At 49.8% G+C, this 19,292-nt stretch overlaps 1 protein-coding gene across 2 annotated transcripts in view; it reads left to right on the top strand.

Annotated features, from left to right (window-relative positions):
• Positions 1–217: 217 nt before the first annotated feature.
• The window catches only part of PDE10A (phosphodiesterase 10A), a 569,965-nt gene continuing 550,890 nt past the window's right edge, over positions 218–19,292 (top strand). For both annotated transcript variants that reach the window (XM_032837201.1, XM_032837200.1), the window contains exon 1: positions 218–455. In XM_032837201.1, coding sequence (XP_032693092.1) covers positions 350–455 — 106 coding nt within the window. In that variant the 5' untranslated portion in view covers positions 218–349. The remainder of the gene's footprint in view (positions 456–19,292) is intronic.

Below are 19,292 nucleotides of genomic sequence, written 5' to 3'. Positions count from 1 at the left end.
AGGAGCCTCTCGTCCCTGGGTTCTGAGCTCTCCTCCCCTCTCAGCTTACCCTTCCCGTGGAGAGAAGAGGAAGGAGGAAGGAGGCAGTGCGCTAGCCGGCGCAGGCAGCCCCCTAGACGTAGGGCAGCTCTGGGGAGCAGGGTGCGGGATCTCTGCACCCATCCCAGCCTCCTGCCTTTCCTGCCTCTCCGGAGGGCCTGCCCTCCGTCTCCCTCCCTGGTCTCTACTCCCCACCCCTTCCGTCCTCGCTCACTCCCTTCCACCTAACCCCACCTTCACTCTCCTCTCCAAGGGGGGAGGGCCGGGGGTGGGGAAAGAAACCCCCAAAGCCCCAGCCCCAGGCAGAGAGATGTCGAAGAAACGCAAAGCCCTCGAGGGTGGAGGAGGTGGAGAGTCCCCGAGCCCAGAGGAGGAACCCACTGCCTGGTCTGGGGGCCGCGGCCGCCAGGAGCAAGGTAGGGGGAGGGGGAGGAGGAGAGGGAAAAGGAGTGGCCGGGAAGCCTTTTGGAGTTGAGATCCTCTGCAGGAATGCTCTAGCCGGTCTTCCTCGCAGCTCCCCTTGTCAAGGCAACTTGAGTAGACTTCCCCCCACCTCACAAATGGCATTTTAGTGCTGTCTTCAGGAAATTGGGGGTAGGGGGTACGAGCTGATCCAGCCGGTGCTGGAGACCCAAATCTGGGAGAACTTGAAGCTGTGTGGGGAGAAAGGGAAGGTGGGGTGGGATGGGAGACGAGCCAGGAAGAAGCCAGGGAGGTGTGGAGTGGGGGCTGCTGACCATTTCCTGGTCCTCTGCCTGCCTTGTTGTCCTGTGCACTGGTGTGACAGACTGGCCTAGGGGAGTATGGGCAGCATTTCTGTCTGTGTGCCGGACACCTGTGTCTAGAGGGTGGGATGCCAGCGCTGTCCCCCTAGTGCCTGTGGTCGGTGAGGGACGGCAGGGAGGATGCTGCCTTCTCCCTTGCTTCTCCAATCCAGGGATGCTAAGGGTTGCGTCATGTTGAATCCTCTGCACAGCCAGGCTCTTTGCGTTCTCCTGAAGTTGGAGGGGAGGTTGGAAGCAAATTTGGGGATGTGTTGTGATTCCAAGGAGAGCTGTTGTGATGAGAGCAGTGAGGTGCTCCTTTCCCCAGAATGATACCAAGGAAAAAGTGAAGATGGGAAATTTCCTATGGAAACAAAAGTAATACCTGAGTATCCGATTTCCACATCAAAGAAACCCAAACAGACACCTTTTATTTCACTGAAAGCACTGTGGATTTGGTTAAAGCTAGGCCTAAAGGAACCAGTCAAGCTTTTCCTGGGCTGTCATTAAAAGACAAAGGAAAAATGACCCGGATGCAAATGTTGTGCTGTCGGTTAAGCTGTGGAAAAGGAGGTGGGAGGGCTCATGGGGGAGGGGTGGGGATCCGGATCCAGGCCGGTGGAAGAGTTGTTCTGAGTGATTGCTGGCCTTTCCAGAACCCAGCCTTGGGGTCTTGGTGGGTGATAGTGCAGGTCTAAGCAGAGCACCAGGAGACAAGGGCGTGCGTCTCCAAAATGGAGTCATGGCTCTTCTGCCTTGACGTCATAAGAAACCCAAAGTCACCAAGTCCTTCCTGCACATGAGACATGAATCTTTGTGTCCACTGGGAACCTTTTGCATGGCTCGTGTGCACGTCAAAGCGAAGGTTAGGTGTTGGCTTTCCTTGGACAGTGCATTTTGGATTTGCTAGAGATAGATGAGGGCAATGCTGTCCGCTTACCTAGAAATAGGTTGTATTTTAGTGACTGCCCATATTTTTACTTTATTTGCTCAGGTAGGATCCTAGAACAAAAGTCAGTTCATTTCTTAAATTAATTTCACTGGGAAAATGGCATTTGACAAGAAATTCAAATATTGCAAGTGGCTTTATCTGATTGGTATTTTTCCATCTCTGGGAAGAACGATTTGGTATCACCACGAGTATGGGATGCACTTGTCAGCTCTGCCTCCAGCGTTCGGTTTTGACCTGAGGGTCACTCTCAAAGATACGCACCGTGTTCTTCTGCTCAAGCAGCTGGTGAAGTCTTTGGGAACTGACCTCATTATCGTGGTTAATAACAACAAGGAGCCTTTTAATAACTAATGAACACATGACTTCCAGTTATAAAAGAAAAAAGAATTGTATTTTTTTTTATTTACTTATCAGAGAGAGAGAGGGAAAGAGAGTGAGCACAGGCAGACAGAATGGCAGGCAGAGGCAGAGGGAGAAGCAGGCTCCCTGCCGAGCAAGGGGCCCGATGTGGGACTCCATCCCAGAACGCTGGGATCATGACCTGAGCCGAAGGCAGCTGCTTAACCAACTGAGCCACCCAGGTGTCCCAAGAATTGTATTTTAACAGACCTATCTCCTCTTTTTTTGTGCGAATGCTTGGTATTAGAACTTAACAAGGGACGCTCTGGAAGTCCTGTACTAATAGTAGCAACTAATTTGCACATTCCCCAATGCAGCAGGGCCGGGCCGAGGATATATTGTGCAAGTCAGGATAGGTGGCAGTGAGTCCCTCTATCTATATTATTCAAAAATTCTAATAATTTTGAAATGGCTTGTTGTACACATTGGTTTAGTTCTAGAGCTTGCAAATATCTAATGATTTCACTGTATCCTTTGTATCTGGCAAATAAAAATGCCACGTGGTAATCGCCTGTAAGGATGTAACTGTAGAAACCATTAAGACTGTAAACACTTAACCACTGTATGACGATGAATGCTTTTCTTTGGGAAATGGTAGCCAGGGCACATGCCCACAGGGGCGGCAGAACATCTCTGTGCATGTGGTCGGGTGAGTGGACCTGGGGAGACGGGGAGGCCCAGTGAGACCTGGTGTGTGAGAGCCCGGTGGTTCCGCTCACGCAGCCCCACACGTGACCGAGGACCTGGGTCTCCTCCACCTCCCCACGTCAGTGCTGCTCTTGTCTTTCCTTTGGGTCCCTCAGCCGGACTTGGCGGTATGTGTGCTGAAGAACGGACGAGGTGTTCACATCGGTCTTGCTGGCCTTGACTGTCAGAAGGGGCTTCTTTTAAGTTCCAGTGACTTGGAAGTCCAATGTGTTTATTCATTTTAACCATTGAAAGTATATTATAGTGTGTATTAAATTAAGGCAATTGGAAATTAAATTTCAGCGGTAGTCATTGATTATAAGACCATCTGTCAGCAGCTTGGCTTGATCCAAAGTTTTAAATAGCTGATCAGCGTACAGGCTACCTGGAGGGAGTGTGGTGGGAGCTTGGAACCTCGGAACAAAGATCCATCGTGCCTTTTCACGTCCTCACCCTCCTCTAGTCTATGCCGGGGTGCACGCAGTGCCCAGTCATGGCTGGTGGGCATTCATTCCACGTGGGTATCTCCTGGCTATGGTGCCGTATGCTGTCCCCTTTATAGTTTCTGTTCACCAGATGCCGAATGGGGATCAAGGTAAGGTCATACCTGGGTCATTGTGAACACACGTGGATGGTTTTGGTTTTCTCCCCGACTGTGATCATTCCATCTTATTCCATTTAGCTGAGTAAAGAGGAAGAGGAAGTGTGTTGTCCTGGCTTTGGCTAAACATTTCTTTGAATGTCCATTGAAATTATCTGACACGTGTGCATGCCTGTGTGTGTGTGTGTGTGAAGTCACGGACGGCATATCGCCCCTCATGGGTCTCAGCTGAGTCCAACACGTGTTCAGATTGTACCTATGAAAGATAGTTGCATAAAATGTTCAACTTTTAAAGATTCTGTCTTTACCATTAAGAGGGGTTTGGTTGCCAATGACAATGCCAGCCCCAGTTTCTCTTTCGCTCTGCTTCTCCTTTTCTTTGTTGTTTTGAGCTTGGACACAAGAGCATGTCCCAGGACTCTGTTAGCTGTGAAGATGGTGGCTGTGTTGAAGGCTGCTTGGGGAGAGTCTCTGAGGAAAACACTGAAGAATTTTATGGATGGATCTTATTTCCTGGGAAAATATTCCGATGTTTTCTACTCTCTTCACCTTCTCTTCATTTTAGTCCCTTTTTGAGGAATTATTATTGACTTGGATGCTGGTTTGACCACAAGACATGTCATTAGCACCATGCACTGAAACATGGTAAAAAGCCTGGTTTCTCCACAGCCTCACTCTGGTGCGAAGCCTGCTCTCCTGGCCTGTCCATCTTCCCGCCCATTCTCTGGTTCTCGTGTATTGTCTCACTCTTATTTCTTTTGGGACGACTTTTGAATGAAGATGATGTCTGTTGCTCATTATGACATTCCATACATTTAATGAGTGTTTTAAAAATAAGTCGTTTCTATTTTTGAGGGAATTGGCTAAGATCCCATCTAATGCCATATTCCAGATTCCTGCTTCGACCAAGTGCCCTGAAGGGGAGCCTCTGTTTGGAGGGTTGCTGGGGCAGGTCTGGGTAGGAACTATGACCTACTCACGGTTCACATTCCCTAGACATCCTGAGCTGCCGGGACACTGGCTGTGGGTCGCCATTCCTTCCTCCCACGAGTGAGTGCCAGGAGCAAGCATGTGGTTTCCTACAACTGTGTATCTCTTTGACCTCACAGTGGCTTCTGGGTTTTGTGCCTTCCCTGTGTTATTAATGGGTTCTTGGTTTGGAGAACATTCTATGCCTCTAAAACTCATTTCAGGTAAATATCTAGATTGTTAACTGACTTACATCTCCCTGACACCCCCGACACCAGTCAGAATGATTTTTTCCGAACAGATTAATTTTTTAAAATAATTGACTACATTGTTTTGTTATTATGAAAAAATCTTTTAAGGATGATTTATAATCATTAACATAAAAGAGTGGGCATGACCTCTGGAGGAAGACCTGATGTTGAAGAACATTCTTACGGAAGTTTGAGAGCAAAGAGCTACAGCTCAGGTGTTTTTGTCATTCTGTTGGCTTCTCTGGCTCCCACCAGAAGGGCCATTGCTGTGTGGGGTGCCGGAGATGCTGAAGGAGAGAGGGGAGTTTAGGGAAAGAAACACACAAGGATGGAGACCGGGAGTCCGAGAGTTCTCACAGTCGGACCAGAAAGGAAATTACACGTGAATGGAAAACAAAAGGCGCCCTGTTGTGTGTCTCCTGGTTGGCCCATAACTTTAGAAGGTCGAACCTCTAGGACTCGGTTGTGTCGGTGTGAAGAAGTGGACAGATCGCCCTGGACCGCAGACCCCATGGTAACCCACCGGGGCTGGGCGTGTGTCTGCAATGGCGGAGGTGCCACGTCCCACCTGTAAGCAGCACTCACTGTGTTCGCAGTTCACTGTGGCTTCATTACGAGTCTCGAGTATACGGGGAAGGAGGATTTGTCGTAACACACAAGGAAAATCCAGGATCCACTAATAATATGTTAATACAATCTGTCCCGCTCCCTGCTCGCCATGAAGCTCTTTTCTTGCCCGTTTCCTCCAGGCTTCGTTATTCAGTCGGTGTCTGATTGTCAGGTTTCTGAAGTCCCTGTTATTTAATTGTCTGAAATGCAGTGCAGAAAAATTTCAGAGAGGAACTGAAGTGTTGCCAATGACAGGATTTCATGAAGTCCCTGAGAGTGATGCTGGGAACAGGGCCACTCCTGTGCAAAGCCGCGGGAAATGAGTGAGACTCTCGGCAGAACGACGATGCAGTGTCCCCACTGCCACAGATTCTGTGCCATCGATTCTATGGAGACCATCCTTGGGTAAGCGCTGCAGCTTCTAAGTGCTGGCCACACGGGGTCCTTGGGAACAGGCATGGCCTTGGGGTCACTGTGGGGATGGGATGTCTCACTCGTAGGATAAAACGCTGTCTGAGATTTTTTTTTTTATTTTGCTGACTGTTGTTTTATGGTCTGCCTATCCCTAGAATATGTTTTTGATAAAGGCAGAAACATTTTCTTTCTTCCTTCCTTCCTTCCTCTCTCCCTCTATCTCTCCCTTTCTCTTTTTCTTCCCCCCTCCCTCCCTTCCTTCCTTCCATCTTTCCTTCCTTCCTTTTTTTTTACCATGTACTTCTAGAAGTTAGAAGTTAGAGTAAAACCTGGCAGTATTAAGTCCTCTGTAAATATTTGCTGAGTGAATGTGTGAGTGAATGATTGCACTCCCCTTTTAATGGAACTTTCCTATAGACGTAGGATGCACAGAAGGTATCACAGAAAACGGCTAAGGCAGACTTTAAGGGGAGCCCCTAGATGGACTCCATGCCCCTGGCTGTCCCTGCTTTGGTACGTCTGTGTTGTGAGGCCCCTCTCAGTGACAAGTAGTGAAATCCAAAGAGAAGGAAGTACAGAGGAAGGGTTTTTCAGGAAGGTTCTGGAGCAGCGCATGGACTTGAGGGACAGTCACACGTAGAGTGGTGGGACCCACAGCCTTGGACTTAACTCTTTCTCCTGCCTCATCCATTCCCCCAGATAACAAGGCCAACACCAGGCCAGACCCTTATAACCAAGAGCAGCGACACCTGCTAGCCCAGCCAAAATATCCCAAAGACAGAATTTCTCATTCTTGCAGAACGCAGTGGGGCATGGTCTCTTATAAGGAGTGCATCAAACAAGATATGCGCCCCCCCGCCGCCCCGCTGAGACAGACAGCCCCACTCCTCCCCGTCTCCCATCAGGAAATCACCAGCACTCCTTTTATTCTTTAGTAAAATTAAGCACAAACGCTCTGCTTTGGCATGAAGGTCTGCCACCCTGGGATCCCAAGGGAGACTCTGGGAGCTAATAGAAGTGCCAGTGGTGTGTCAACTGAAAATTGCGACATATAGGTAAGCCTTGATATCCGGGTTCACCCTTCCTTCCTTCCAGGTTCCCCCCTTTCAGCTACATGGACAAGAACTTTCTGTGAGGGTTTATGGACCTTTCTCTTCCGAGAGCTCCTTTCTCCATTTGGTGTCTCGTTATGGAAACCGTAAATATCCGGGGAGTCCCGGCTGCGTCTCTGCCTCCTCCGTGAAGCTGGGGCCACCTCCACCAGGGAGACCCGGGTCTTGGAGCTCTGAGTGGTGTCCTCAGCTTGCCACGGGTTCAGTGTGTATGAGGACCTGTTCAGTGGTTCCTGGGCCCTCTTTCCCCCATTGGCCTGAAGGAGTCTAGAGACAAGGGGCGTGTTACAGACACATGGTGTAGTCAATAGACCACTAAGTTATCACTGGTTCAGAGTGTACGCGGGGGCAGGGGAGGGCGGACAACGTGGAGAAACAGAGCCTCACGAGTGTGCATTGATGAGAAGCTCCATCCTGGTTATCAGGGACGGTTTCTGCCTCGTGCGGGAATCAATTAAAAAAACATTACCAGCAACTTTGATGGTGTTATTTAAGAATAATTTTGTAATTAATAGACTGAATCACAGGGTGCTTTGGAGGCGAAAGAAAATGTAAGGATAAGACTTGTTTTGCTTCAACAACGTCTTTACAAGGTGGAGAATCGATAAGCAAAAATGCTTCAGTTCGCCAGGAAACTCTGTCTTGTTGAAGAAGGACATTGACGTGATGTCCGAGAGGTTATGAGTTGTGATGAAGAACAGCCACCTTGCACGCAAGACCGCGTCGCTGCGATTACAAGCCACGCCAAGTCATTCCACACGTATTTGGATATTCTGGGGGAAGTTCCGTCCCCACCAGGCCGGCTGTCGCTGGGTCAGAGACTCTGCCGCTCTGTCCCACCTTCCCATGCGCCGCACGAATCTTTGGATGCCAGGAACTTGGCTGTTTCTTCAGAACGTTGCATGCTTCTTTCCTTTTTTTTAAAGAAAATTTGTTCATGTAGTACATTCCTGAGTCAACCTTAACTAAGTGCAGTAAACCTGCTTTTTATCTTTCGCTCATAAAACATGTGCAAAAGAGCTGTAACATTTTGGAATGGTCTCAACAGTGTTTCTCAGATGGTGGGTAGTAACCTATTTGTGAGTCATGACATCTATTTTTAGTGAGTCTCAACCAGATTTCTAAAAACTGAATGGAATGGGGGGAGAAGGCGAGGAGAGGATGAGTGGGTGGGAGGGGAGGAGGGGAGCCGGCGTGGGGGGTGGGGGTGGGGAGGAGGAGGAGGAGGAGAGTGGGGCAGAAGAGAGGAGGGGGAGGGCAGGGGAGGGGGAGAGTGGGGAGGAGGAGAAGAGGGGGAGGCAAGAGGGTCAGAGCAGATTCAGCAGACTGGGGAAGTGTTATTTAGTGACATGTGCGGATATTTGGTCTGTTGTAAAATTCATTTCCTACTGTGAGTTGAAAAGGTAGCAAAGTCAGGGCTCTGGACCATGTTTGACAGCTGTCTTGGTGACGGTGGTCCTGTGATGCCAGAATTATTGTGGCCTCTTGGTGAAAAATGATACATTAAAGCAAATCCATTTGGATCAAGGAGTGTCTCCCTCAGGCTCTGTGCTCAGGAATGCGTCACCGCGGTGGACCCTGCAAGGCCTCCCGCCGCTGGTTTGTCGGGTCACAGCTCTGACAGGGCAGCCCTGCTCCCAGCCCCTTCCAGGCCAGTGCCTGGGTTGTGCCTCTGAGCCTTGGCTCCCCAGCTAGCTTGCAGAACATTTCAAGAGAACGATCAAGTCTTCATTCCTGTTTTCCCTCCAGGAAGGAGCTCAGAGTGGGTTGTCAACAGATGACTTGACTTTATGTTCGTGGCTGAGGCCGGAACACACCTGTGCGGTGGATCCCGCAGGGCGAGGCGGGAGGAGAGGCACCAGGAGGACAGGTGGGAAGGAAGGTCCACGCTTAGGGCACCCCTGGCAGGGCGGTTGCTGGCTGCGGGGAGCTGGGAGGACTTAGAGGGAGCCCCTCTCCCTCCTGGCACACAGTCAGTCCTCGGGGCAGGGAGAGTTCTTGTTTCCCTGCAGCTCCGTCAGTGAGAGGAAGGGCATGTGCTCCGCCGGCCACCACAGAATGGAAAGCATGCTCTGCTTTCAAAGATCACTTCTGTGTGCTTGAAAGTTTACACGTCTCATTCTCAATCTATATGTGCTTGGCCAGTATTTACTTCTTTCTTTCTTTCTTTCTTTCTTTCTTTCTTTCTTTCTTTCTTTCTTTCTTTCTTTCTAAGCCAGATTCTTTAAGGTTTCCACTGACACGGAGCATAGCTTTTCATCCCCTCAGAGCCCAGGAGGCTGGACTTCACCCCTCTGCCCCCCATCCGTGCCTCGATCGGCGCACTGGCAGACACCACTTGCTATTGTATATTTGACCACGTTTAACATTAAGTGCGGTGGGTGTGTACAGTTCTTCACCTCTCCCCTTCCACTGTGAAATCGCACCAGTCTAGCTAGGATAGGGAAAGATGTAAAATAATTAAATGAATCAAGAAATAATGTTGGGGCTGCCTGCATGCCAATATGCGGAAATGAATGCCAAGTCATCTTTGGAAATGTTTGGTACAGCCATGGCTTTCAGAACGCAGGTCCGATGATTTAAACTTCCCAGTTCTCTTCTTAAAACTAGAGGCAGTCAATTACTATTGTTTTACGCCCTTGCCACTCAGCTTGGTTCTTAACTGATGAGTCGCTGTTAACAATCTGGTCTGAGTATGGCTGGAGGGAGAGAGAGAGAGAGAAGAGGAAATAAGGAGTTTCCCATCACACAGTCTCCTGTCCGCTGTGCGCAAAGCAGCCCCCCTTCGATGGCTGGTAGGCAAGAGCACATGTTTCCAGCCCCTAAGGAATTTACAGTCTTTGCAGGAGATAAGAACGGGTTACACGAGCCATTAAGCAAGTGGCTTCATGGAAGCCATCCAAAGGGTCGTAGAGGCTTCTGGAAGGGAGTGAGCCATTTCTCGTGGGCTGGGCTGAGCTGAATCATCTTGATGTGTCCGTGAGGCAGCGAGGAGCCTTCCTCCTTCCTCATGCGCGAGCCTTCAGGTTTAACACCAGGGTCCATGCCTCAGCCTTTCCCCTTCGTTGAGAAGAGATTTCTTTACGGCAGCTTTCGCCACACTCAGTAAGGCCCACGGAACACTCTTGTTCGGATCCTGTTTCCTTCAGTGGGCTCTCTGCAGCTGCAGTTTTTAAAATTTATTCTTGAATAAAAAGAAAATGTAATTTGTAAACATTGAAAAGACACAATAGGTATATGTTTTCTTTCATGTTTTCTTTTAAAGAGTGGTTCTCACTCCTCTTCATTATAGATCCTGCCCTTTCCTCCAACTTTATTCTTAAGAAAGCTTATCCCTTTTTTTAAAAATTGCTCTTGTAAGTGGAATCATTTTTCCCATTAATTCTTTTAGACTAGTTTCTTGTCTATGATGAACACTATGGATATTTGTATTTTTATAAACTGCTTTTTAAATCTTGACATGATCTCAGACTTACGGAAAAGTTGCAAGTACAGTAGAGCGGCCTTCTTTTCTTCAGGAGCCATGACCCCGAGGACGTACTTCAGTGCGCGCTTCTACAAACAGGACAGGCTCCTCTATGAGTGTGCACAAGCGTCCGAGTCAGACCGGTCATGGGTCCATTGCTACCATCCAGCCCCCAAACCCCACCGTGATTTGCCAGGAGTTCTAACAGCATCCTTAGTAACAAAGGATCGGGTCCGGAGCCACCCTTGACACCTGTCCTTGGCATCCTTCAGTCTGGAGCAGCTCGTCAGTCTCTGAAAGACTTGTACCATCTTGGCTATTTTTAGAGATTATGACCAAGTTATTCTGCAGAAGCTCTCTTGGTTCGAAGTTGTTCTGATATGTCTTCATGGTTAGACCAAGGCTCTGGCCCATTGGGAGGAACCTCATAGCCGTGGTTATGTTTTCCTTAATGCATTTCAACAGATGGGCCTATTACCGACTGTGTCCACCCTGACCCCCTCAGTCATTCGATTAGGGTGTGTCCTCCAATTTCTCCATTGTGAAGTTTCACTTTGCCCCCTTCTGAGCAGTAAGGTACTTGGATCCATTCCTTTCCTCTGCAAAATTCCCATTATTTGCTTGTTCATTTATATGAACCTGGGCTCTGGCTGCCCTTTTCTTCACAGGTTGTGACACATAACAGCCACTGTGTATTTCGAGCTCAGATCGTCCCAGGCTGGGTGAGTGTGAGCTCCTTTGAGGTAGCTTCTGCATCTTTGGACAAATATCTCAGCCTGGATGTCTTTCTCTGTGTCTCCCTATGTAGAAAGACCGAGACATACCCATGCGTATGAACACGTTCACATCTGTGATTTTTTGTGTGTTTGTCTATTCAAAACCAGGAGGTCATACCAACACTACTGTTCTAATCCACTGTTCCGGGGTTCATTCTAAATGTTTCCTTTCTCACTCTCTTCTCTGATTGTGAGAAACCTGGCTGGCTGTGCGTACCTCTCTGCCACCTGAGGAACTTTCTCCCCTCATTGCCTCGATGACTCCCTTGTGTGGACGCTCTCCTCGCACGTCCAGGTGTGACACGAGGATCTGGTCCCACAGATCTTCCAGCAGATCCAGCAGATCCTGACTCTAGGTTGCCCCTGGTTGGCTTAGGCAGGACAAGGGGACAGGAATGATCCGAGGAGACGCCGACAGTTCACTCCCTGTTGCTGCAGGTTTGATAACAAGGAAGTTAGTTCAGTTGTAGAGGGAACATTTATAGATGAGATGAGTAATTTCTTGGCACTAATAGAGAAAATAGTGAGGCAGGTAGCTAAGTCTTTGCACCTGTGAATCTCAAACGAAGAGGTCACGCTCTTTGCTTTTTTGTCTCACTTGCCAGGAAACCAGGCCCCTCTCTGTGGCTGACGGGTCTTGGCCGTGTGGTTCCCGCTCTTCCTTCCTTCCAACCTTGACCACCTGCTGTGACCCGGGGCTGTGAGTCCAGAGTTACAGGCACAGCACGGGTCCTGAGAGTCTAGCCAGGTGAGGTGCCCCCAGAGGGCTTGCCGAGAGAGAGAGAGAGAGAGAGAGAGAGAGAGAGCGAGCACGCACACACGAGCCCCAGGTGGTCCAGGAAGTGAGGCCTGGAGTTCCCAGGCTTAAAAGCTGGGGAAGGGGCTCTGGGGGCTCACCTGCCAGCCACAGTTGCGTCCCTGTGTCAGAAGCGTGGCTTTGGGTCACCTTCTTTGGCTCTTTTCTTTCTTGGTAAAATATCTGCCTCTGTTTCTGCTGGATGCTTTCATTAAAGCCTTTGCCACAGTCCTCTGGGGTGTCCTATATCCTCCCACTTATTAGAGGAAATTATGACCCAAAGATGTCGCCATAGCTCGTGTGAAGTCTCACAGCTTCTGGGATAGAGCTAGGATCTGGACCTGGAATTTGTTCTGCTCATGCTGGTTTTTTCTTTTCTTTTCTTTCTTTCTTTTTTTTTTTTTTAACACCAACTCATCCCCTATGAATGGGAAGCGAATCCACACTAGGCCCGCACAGGTGTCCGACCAGAGGCTGTCGGAGGAGAGGTATTCCAGAGGCTGTGAAGTGCGGTTCCCATGGAGGTTACCAGTGAGCAAGGCAGCCGCATTTTTGAGCCTGACACTGGGAGCTGCCCTGGGTCGGTGTTAGAAACGCGGTTGCTCCTTCCTTGTGCGAGAGCACGTGTGTGGGTGCGCCTGTGTGCAAGGGTGTGAGACAGACAGTAGAGGGCGGGGTGAAGAAACCAACACAACTCTTGATTAATTTTGAAAACCTGCACTTCACAGGCTGGAAAGGTTAGCTGCATTTTCTTACCAGCACTGGTAACTCATCTTATGTCTACGATCAGGTAGTTAGAACAGTGGTCACAACCCAGGGATGTGTGTGTCTGTGTGTGTGTGTGCATTACACACATGCCTGTTTCATGTTTTAGCTGATGACTCATCAGAGTCAACGTCCAGAACACAACTGTGAACATAACTGCACGACCGTGGGGCACTGTGGACAGCTAATTTGCTGGCCACAGGTGTCTCCGTTGAGGCCACAAAGTAGGCAGATCCTTTCCACCCGGGGCTGTGACCATGAGCTTGGTTGTCATGGCTTGGGGCCCCTCACTGGTCTTTGCATCAGAGAGACGTTGACAGACACAGTTGATCTTTTCTTTGCTGGACTAGCACAGGATGGGTTATGAGATCACCCCCAGCCCCCTGGGAAGCTAAAATTCTGACAAGTGTCATCCTGACACTTTGCAAAATGTATGGAAACAGGCACAGCTGACATTCTGTGTCAGGCGATAGAGACCAGGAAAACATCACATCCACTCACAGGGCCCAGTGGAAAACGTGTTCCTCCACGGATGTGTCTGCATGCGAACCCGCCTGAGTGGTGTGGGAAGGCAAAGCTGCAGGCGCAGCCGGGTGAGGGGAAGGATTCGGTGGTGGGTGAGGTAACTGGTCAGTAACGCAGCCTCCCCGCCCCCCAACACCTGGTTGGTTTTCCTTGTGAGGGGTTTCCTGGCAGAGGGGGCCCTTTGGGGGACAGGCCCAGGAGCCCTTGAACCTGGGGTCAGAACTCAGGCACATCACCACTAGCCTCCAAACCTCAGGCCTCTTACTTTCTGGGCCTCCTCATCTGCCCGTGCTGTTGTGGGAGCAACGCCGAATGTGGAGGTCAGAGGGCCATACGGTGGGAGCAGCAGTCGTGCTGAAAAAGTGACAAGGGTGGGGGATGTCCAGGTGTGCAGGCACGGGTGCTGGTTGGCAGCCAGTGCTGGTGGCCTCCTTTGCTGTCCACGGACCAGTTTTTCACCACATGTGATGCCCAGAGAGAGAAGATGCACATGGAGGCTCCCATGACCTGTGGGATTTCTGGAAGGGAGACCTCACGGCGGGCTCCCTAGGCTTCCCTCTGAAGACAGCATGTCTTCCTTGAGGACCTGGGTTCTGTGGCTGCACCACCTGTGGGCTCCAGCAGAGCCCGACCCTGAGGCTCACTGTCCAGACCAGGGAACCTCTGCAGGGCCTGGGGACACCCTGGGGGCTCTGGGTGCTCGGGTGACAGACCATCTTCTAGTCTTTTCCCAAGCTTTGAGAGGCCTGTCCGAGCAGACACTGGGGGAGTGGAGGTTGGTGCTGCAACCTTGGTCATGTCTGTGGGTCGAGGTCTAATCCGGTGGGCGCCATCCCCGCCCCAGTCACCCGTTATAATACTGTGGACCTCCCCAGGTTTGCACAGCCTGGTAAAGGAGGCACAGCATTCTCGTGTGACTACTCGAGGCGGCCCTCGCCCCCTTGTCTAGTAGGACAGGACCCGATTTTGCAAAGACGAAAGAGGAACAGCTTGTGCAGAGTCATCGTCTGCTCTGGTCCCAAGGACCAGAAGCCTGGTCACAGTCCCCTGCATGGACTCGGATCATTCGGGGGCTGGAATGCAGTGGGCGCAAGCGTCTTCGTGATCACTAGTAAATGAGTACTGGGCTATGGGTGCTCAGCGACTGCATCTGTACGGTCCCCTGACACCCTGGTCGCTGGCAGGCCCCAGGGGGAGGGGATCATGGTCCCAGGACTGGAGCTGGCTCTGCCCTGCTCACTGTCAGTGCCATTCCTCCTTCCTCCTCCTGCACAGCTGGCACACAGCAGACCAAGGGCGCTGCTGGGGTAGACCATGTGCAAGCTCCTGGGGCACTTGCTAGGGTCCAGCCCTCGGCCTGCCCAGCCGTCTTCACCCTGAGCAACACCCTTCCTTCTCTTGGGGCATCACCTGTGAACTTCTGCTATATCTGCCATTATCACTGGTGTCTCTCCCCGGTCTCCTTCTCCTGTCTTGTGGGGTGCCCTCCCAGGCACACACTGCCTCCCACCTTTCCAGGGACCCCCAGGTCTCTGCTTGTTCCTTTTCTCTCCCATCTGCATTTTCTCCCAGTCTCCTCCCTCCCTCCCCCCACTTTCCTATATAACTTGGCTTAATTGTTGCTTTATTTTAAACATCTTCACTGGGTTTCTGGCTATTGTCCACCCTACCTGTTCATGACAAAGAGCTGCTCCTTGTCCCCAGTGTTCTGATATTTAATGAGGACCTGTCCAGGTGTGGGCTTATCATTCTATCCTGTTTGGAAGTCAGCAGACTTCTTCATTTGAGGGCTTCTGTTTTCCCTCAGTTCTAAAAACGAGTTGCTGTTTGTTGTGATGTTTTGTCTTCCCCTTTCCCCTTTGTCTCTTTCCCGCAACTAGAACTCCCACCACAGGCGCTGGTGATCCTCTTTCTTTCTCCCGTGATTTCCCCCCCACCTCTCCTGGGGTCCTTCCCTCTCTTGGGCTGTCTTCCCCCTCACTGTGGTAGCCCTTCCTCTTGCTCCTGCAGTCTTCCCCCTCTCCCAGGGGTCCTCTTCTCATAGGGGCCATCCTCCCTCTTTCTGTAGTGATCCTTCCCTTCCCTCTGGAGATCATCCCCCTGGCTCTTACAGTCCTCCCCCTCCCTCCTGCAGTCCTCCCGCTCCCTCCAGCAGTCCTCCCGCTCCCTCCAGCAGTCCTCCCGCTCCCTCCAGCAGTCCTCCGTCTCCTCCAGCAGTCCTCCCTCTCTCTGCAGCAGTCCTCCCTCCCTCCAGCAGTCCTCCCTCTCCTCCAGCAGTCCTCCCGCTCCCTCCAGCAGTCCTCCCCCTCGCTCCCTGCAGACCTACCCCCTCACTGTTGGTCCTTTCATCTGCATCGCTGGGGGTTGCTCGTTGAACACCTTGTGCCCTGCTCCCAGACAATGTCTTTGCAGTAGCTCTCACTACATTAATTCGGTCTTTCTAGGGTAGTCAGCCTTTATTAATTTACTTTTTTATTTTGAGAGTTCCATTTTTCTTTTCCGTGGCCTTTATTGTTTCTTGTTGATCTCGCCCACCCTTCTCTGATGGCCTTGGAGATGTGGCAGTGTGCCTACTCCAGGGGCCGCCTGAGCAGCACAGCCTTTCCCTGGGGGCCCAGCTGGAACCCCCCACCCCTTGCCGCAAGTACTCCTTACTCTCTTCATGTTCTTGTCTCCAAGAAATAGAGGGTCTGGATGGAATTTACTCAGGGAATCCATTTTTGAGGCTGACTTCCACAGATGCCTCAAAGATAGCCAGTCTCCCAAAATGAATGCAAAAACTCATAAATTAGCCTGTTTCTCTGACTTAATCCATATAGAATGCCATGCAGTACTTTTTAGGGGGAGGACATGGGTCATTATAAAGGGCTCATTACATTTTTATGGCAAAACACTGCAATTGTTCATGTATCTTCACTAAACCATTGCAGACAGAGATAAAAGCCAAGAACTTTGAAATGACCTTTCCTTTCCTCCCAGTCCCGTCCCGTCTTTTGCTCCTCCTGTCCCCACTCCACCCAGCTCTGGAGAAAACAGCTTCTTGCCTGCCAATCTGGAAACTATTGGGTGGAAATGGGGAGCTGAACATTTTTTAGGAATGGCCTCACCTTGGCTTCCAGTTCCACGGAGCACTTTGCAGACTTCGTACTCTGTTATATACGTATGAGGTTTGCCAAGAACATCCGGAGGCAGAGGTGTTGAGTCGGCAATGCTGCTGCGCTCAGATGGGGATCCGAGCACGTCCCCCTGCACAGTGCGGGAGCCCAGCGGCCGTCCCCGCCACGCCAGCGCAGAGGGTCCTGCGACCCTGCGCTCCCAGCTGTCCCACGTGGCCATCCCGGGAACACGCGGGCCTCTAATGTTTCCAGTACGACCCACGTGGTGAACATGCAGACTGGGCTCTGGGAAACAAGGCCCAGCAGATTTCGCAGGTGCCTAAACTTCTTTTAAAAGTACAGCGCAGACGGGTGCCTGGGTGGCTCAGTGGTTAAAACCTCTGCCTTCGGCTCAGGTCATGATCCCAGGATCCTGGGATCGAGTCCTGCATTGGGCTCTCTGCTCAGCGGGGAGCCTGCCTTCTCCTCCTCTCTTTCTCTGCCTGCCTCTCTGCCTACCTGTGATCTGTCTGTCAAATAAATTAAAAAAAAAAAAAGTACAGCGCAGAGACAAGAGAAAGGACTAGACTTGAAGCCAGGGTCTCCAGGGTGGCACGGGCCTCATTCAGATTCCCTCAAACCATATTTCTAACTAAGAGCAAACCGGGTTAAAGATGGTTGCCACGGGCTGCCTGGGTGGCTCAGTGGGTTAAGCCTCTGCCTTCAGCTCAGGTCATGATCTCAGGGTCCTGAGATCGAGTCCCACATCAGGCTCTCTGCTAGGCAGGGAGCCTGCTTCCTCCTCTCTCTACTTGTGATCTCTCTCTCTCTGTCAAATAAATAAAATTTAAAAAAAAAAGATGGTTGCCACTTCTGTATTATTATTTGTCTCTGAACATGCTTCCCTCCTTCAAAAGCTTTTAAGCTCTTAGAGGGCAGGGCCTCTGTCTCACGCAGGTCACCCATTTTCTTTTCACAATGCCCAAGCACAGTGCCCTGGGCAGTAAGTCTTTAATTAATAGGGAGATCCTAGAGCAAAGTAGTGTTGAGTTGGACCCTGCTGGGCTCTGGAGTCAAATTGCCTTAAAGAGAATAATTCATGGGAAGAGCTTAGCACATGGAGAGACAGAAGAGCCACCGGCAAATGTTAGTTGTGATGGTTAGTAATAATACATGTTTCTTGAATGAGTCGGTTAAGTCGTTTTCTTAGGATGCAGGTGTTCGAGATAATTCCCAGCCCCTACCTAGCCCCATATCTGACATCCTGCCCAGTGCATCCTGCCTTCCGACAGCCCAGGCCTTCTGCACCACGAGTGAGGACTATGTTTGGGCAAAAACTCCTCTCCTAGAAAACAGAGGTGGGCGGCTGTTGGATTTGGTCCTGACCCAGGCGCGTGGCCGACTGTGACTTCAAACCTCTGGGCGGTCCTTCACTCATCACCAGCTCTGAGAGGGTGGAGGTTGACTCATGACTCATGCAGCTAATCACACTTAAGGAAAAGATATGTTTGAATGTGCCACCATTTTCCCATGGCAGTCTTAAGACCCCAGGCTTCCTTTCATTCTATGACATTTTTGAGTTCCATGCTCCAGCAAACATGACTTCTCATGGGCATAGAAGTATATGGAAAGAAAAAAATCCTCTAGTTTACTATTTCCTTGTATAAACAGCTGTTTTTAAAGTCAAGTGAGTACCGTACGAAGACGCAGAATCTGATGAATTGCATCACACGTTTAATAGAAAGTTATAAAATATTCTTTACATTTGATGGAAGGGAAAGTCGCTCTACTCGTGGAAATAAGAAGGGCCCTGAGAGTGAGTAGTAGTGGGATGGTGTGGACTGGCCAATTTAGAGTCTATCTAAATTGCTTTTCTTGTGCATTTTTCATCATCATTCTTAGGGTTCTAGACACTAGCAAATTTTGGAGCTGAGTAGAGCCACTCGAAACAATTAAACCACAAGATGCCGTAGAAGAGAGTCACCCAAATGGGGGTTATAAAAAGGACCGAGTGAGCTGGAGAGCAATTGCCACGGGTCCTGATTCCTTTTCTTGAATTCTTTTTCAAAAAATGGAGAAAAAAATAGTTCTAGGTAGGGGCATGTGCTGCCTTCCCCTCCAGACCCCAGATTCCCATGTGTGTCAGGCATGTGCTTCCTGGAGTTAGGGAGACATTGCTGAAAAGATGCTGCTGCTATTATGAACTAATTTAATGACTTACAAAACATTATTTTGTTTTGCTTTTACCTAGCTAACAATATGGGAGGTTTTAAAGCTAGAAAGACCTCCACCAGTTTTCCCGGTCTGTCTCCCCATTGTCTGTCCAATTTATGAATATTCCCATTTTACAGATTTGCCATTGAGGGCCTGCAGATTAAGGCATATGCTGAACAATTGTAGCAAAAGGGAATGCACACCATGCCCTTTAGAGCTTCAGAGACTTTCATACACATGGAAGTGTATATTGTTACATCATGGAAGGGAATATTGTTACATCGTGTAATCTGTGGACATAGAGCTATAGGAACGGGCAGCTTCTTGGCTTTCATTTGTTACAATACCTTGTCTGTACTACTTGTTAGTGTGTTACCAGAATATACCTTCTTTAAATTCTCTGGTTTTACGTAGTTTTCTTTTTCTTTGAAATAATTCCTTTCTCCTTCCCTTGAGGATAACAAATAATTTTTATTTGGCTTAGCTGTATTCTATTTCTCTTAATGTTTCGAGTTTTTATTTAAATTCTAGTTAGTTAACATGGAGTGTAGTATTAGTTTTGATCTTTGAAATAATTCTTAAAGCACATTTCGAATGCCTTAATATGAACCCCAACTGAGAACAGTCTAATGTGGATCAGTGTCTGGTTCTCTATGGTTTGTGAAAGGAAATACTGGATTTTTGTAAGGAGAATGCATTCCAGGAGGAGGGAATAGCATGAGCAAAAGCTCAGAGGCAGGGCATGAAGTCAGACTGGGGATGGTGAGACAGAAGGTGTTGGGGCTCTGTGAGGCAGGGGGTGGGGAGGCAGCAGATTTGGGAGTGAGTTCTGTGTTCAGGGAGACTCATCTGGAAGTA

The sequence above is a fragment of the Lontra canadensis genome, unplaced genomic scaffold (assembly GCF_010015895.1).
Source record: "Lontra canadensis isolate GAN:19392208 unplaced genomic scaffold, GSC_riverotter_1.0 scaffold97, whole genome shotgun sequence".
NCBI classification, from domain to species: domain Eukaryota; kingdom Metazoa; phylum Chordata; class Mammalia; order Carnivora; family Mustelidae; genus Lontra; species Lontra canadensis.
Note: the sequence above shows the minus strand (reverse complement) of the source record. Positions and strands in the feature narration are given on the sequence as shown.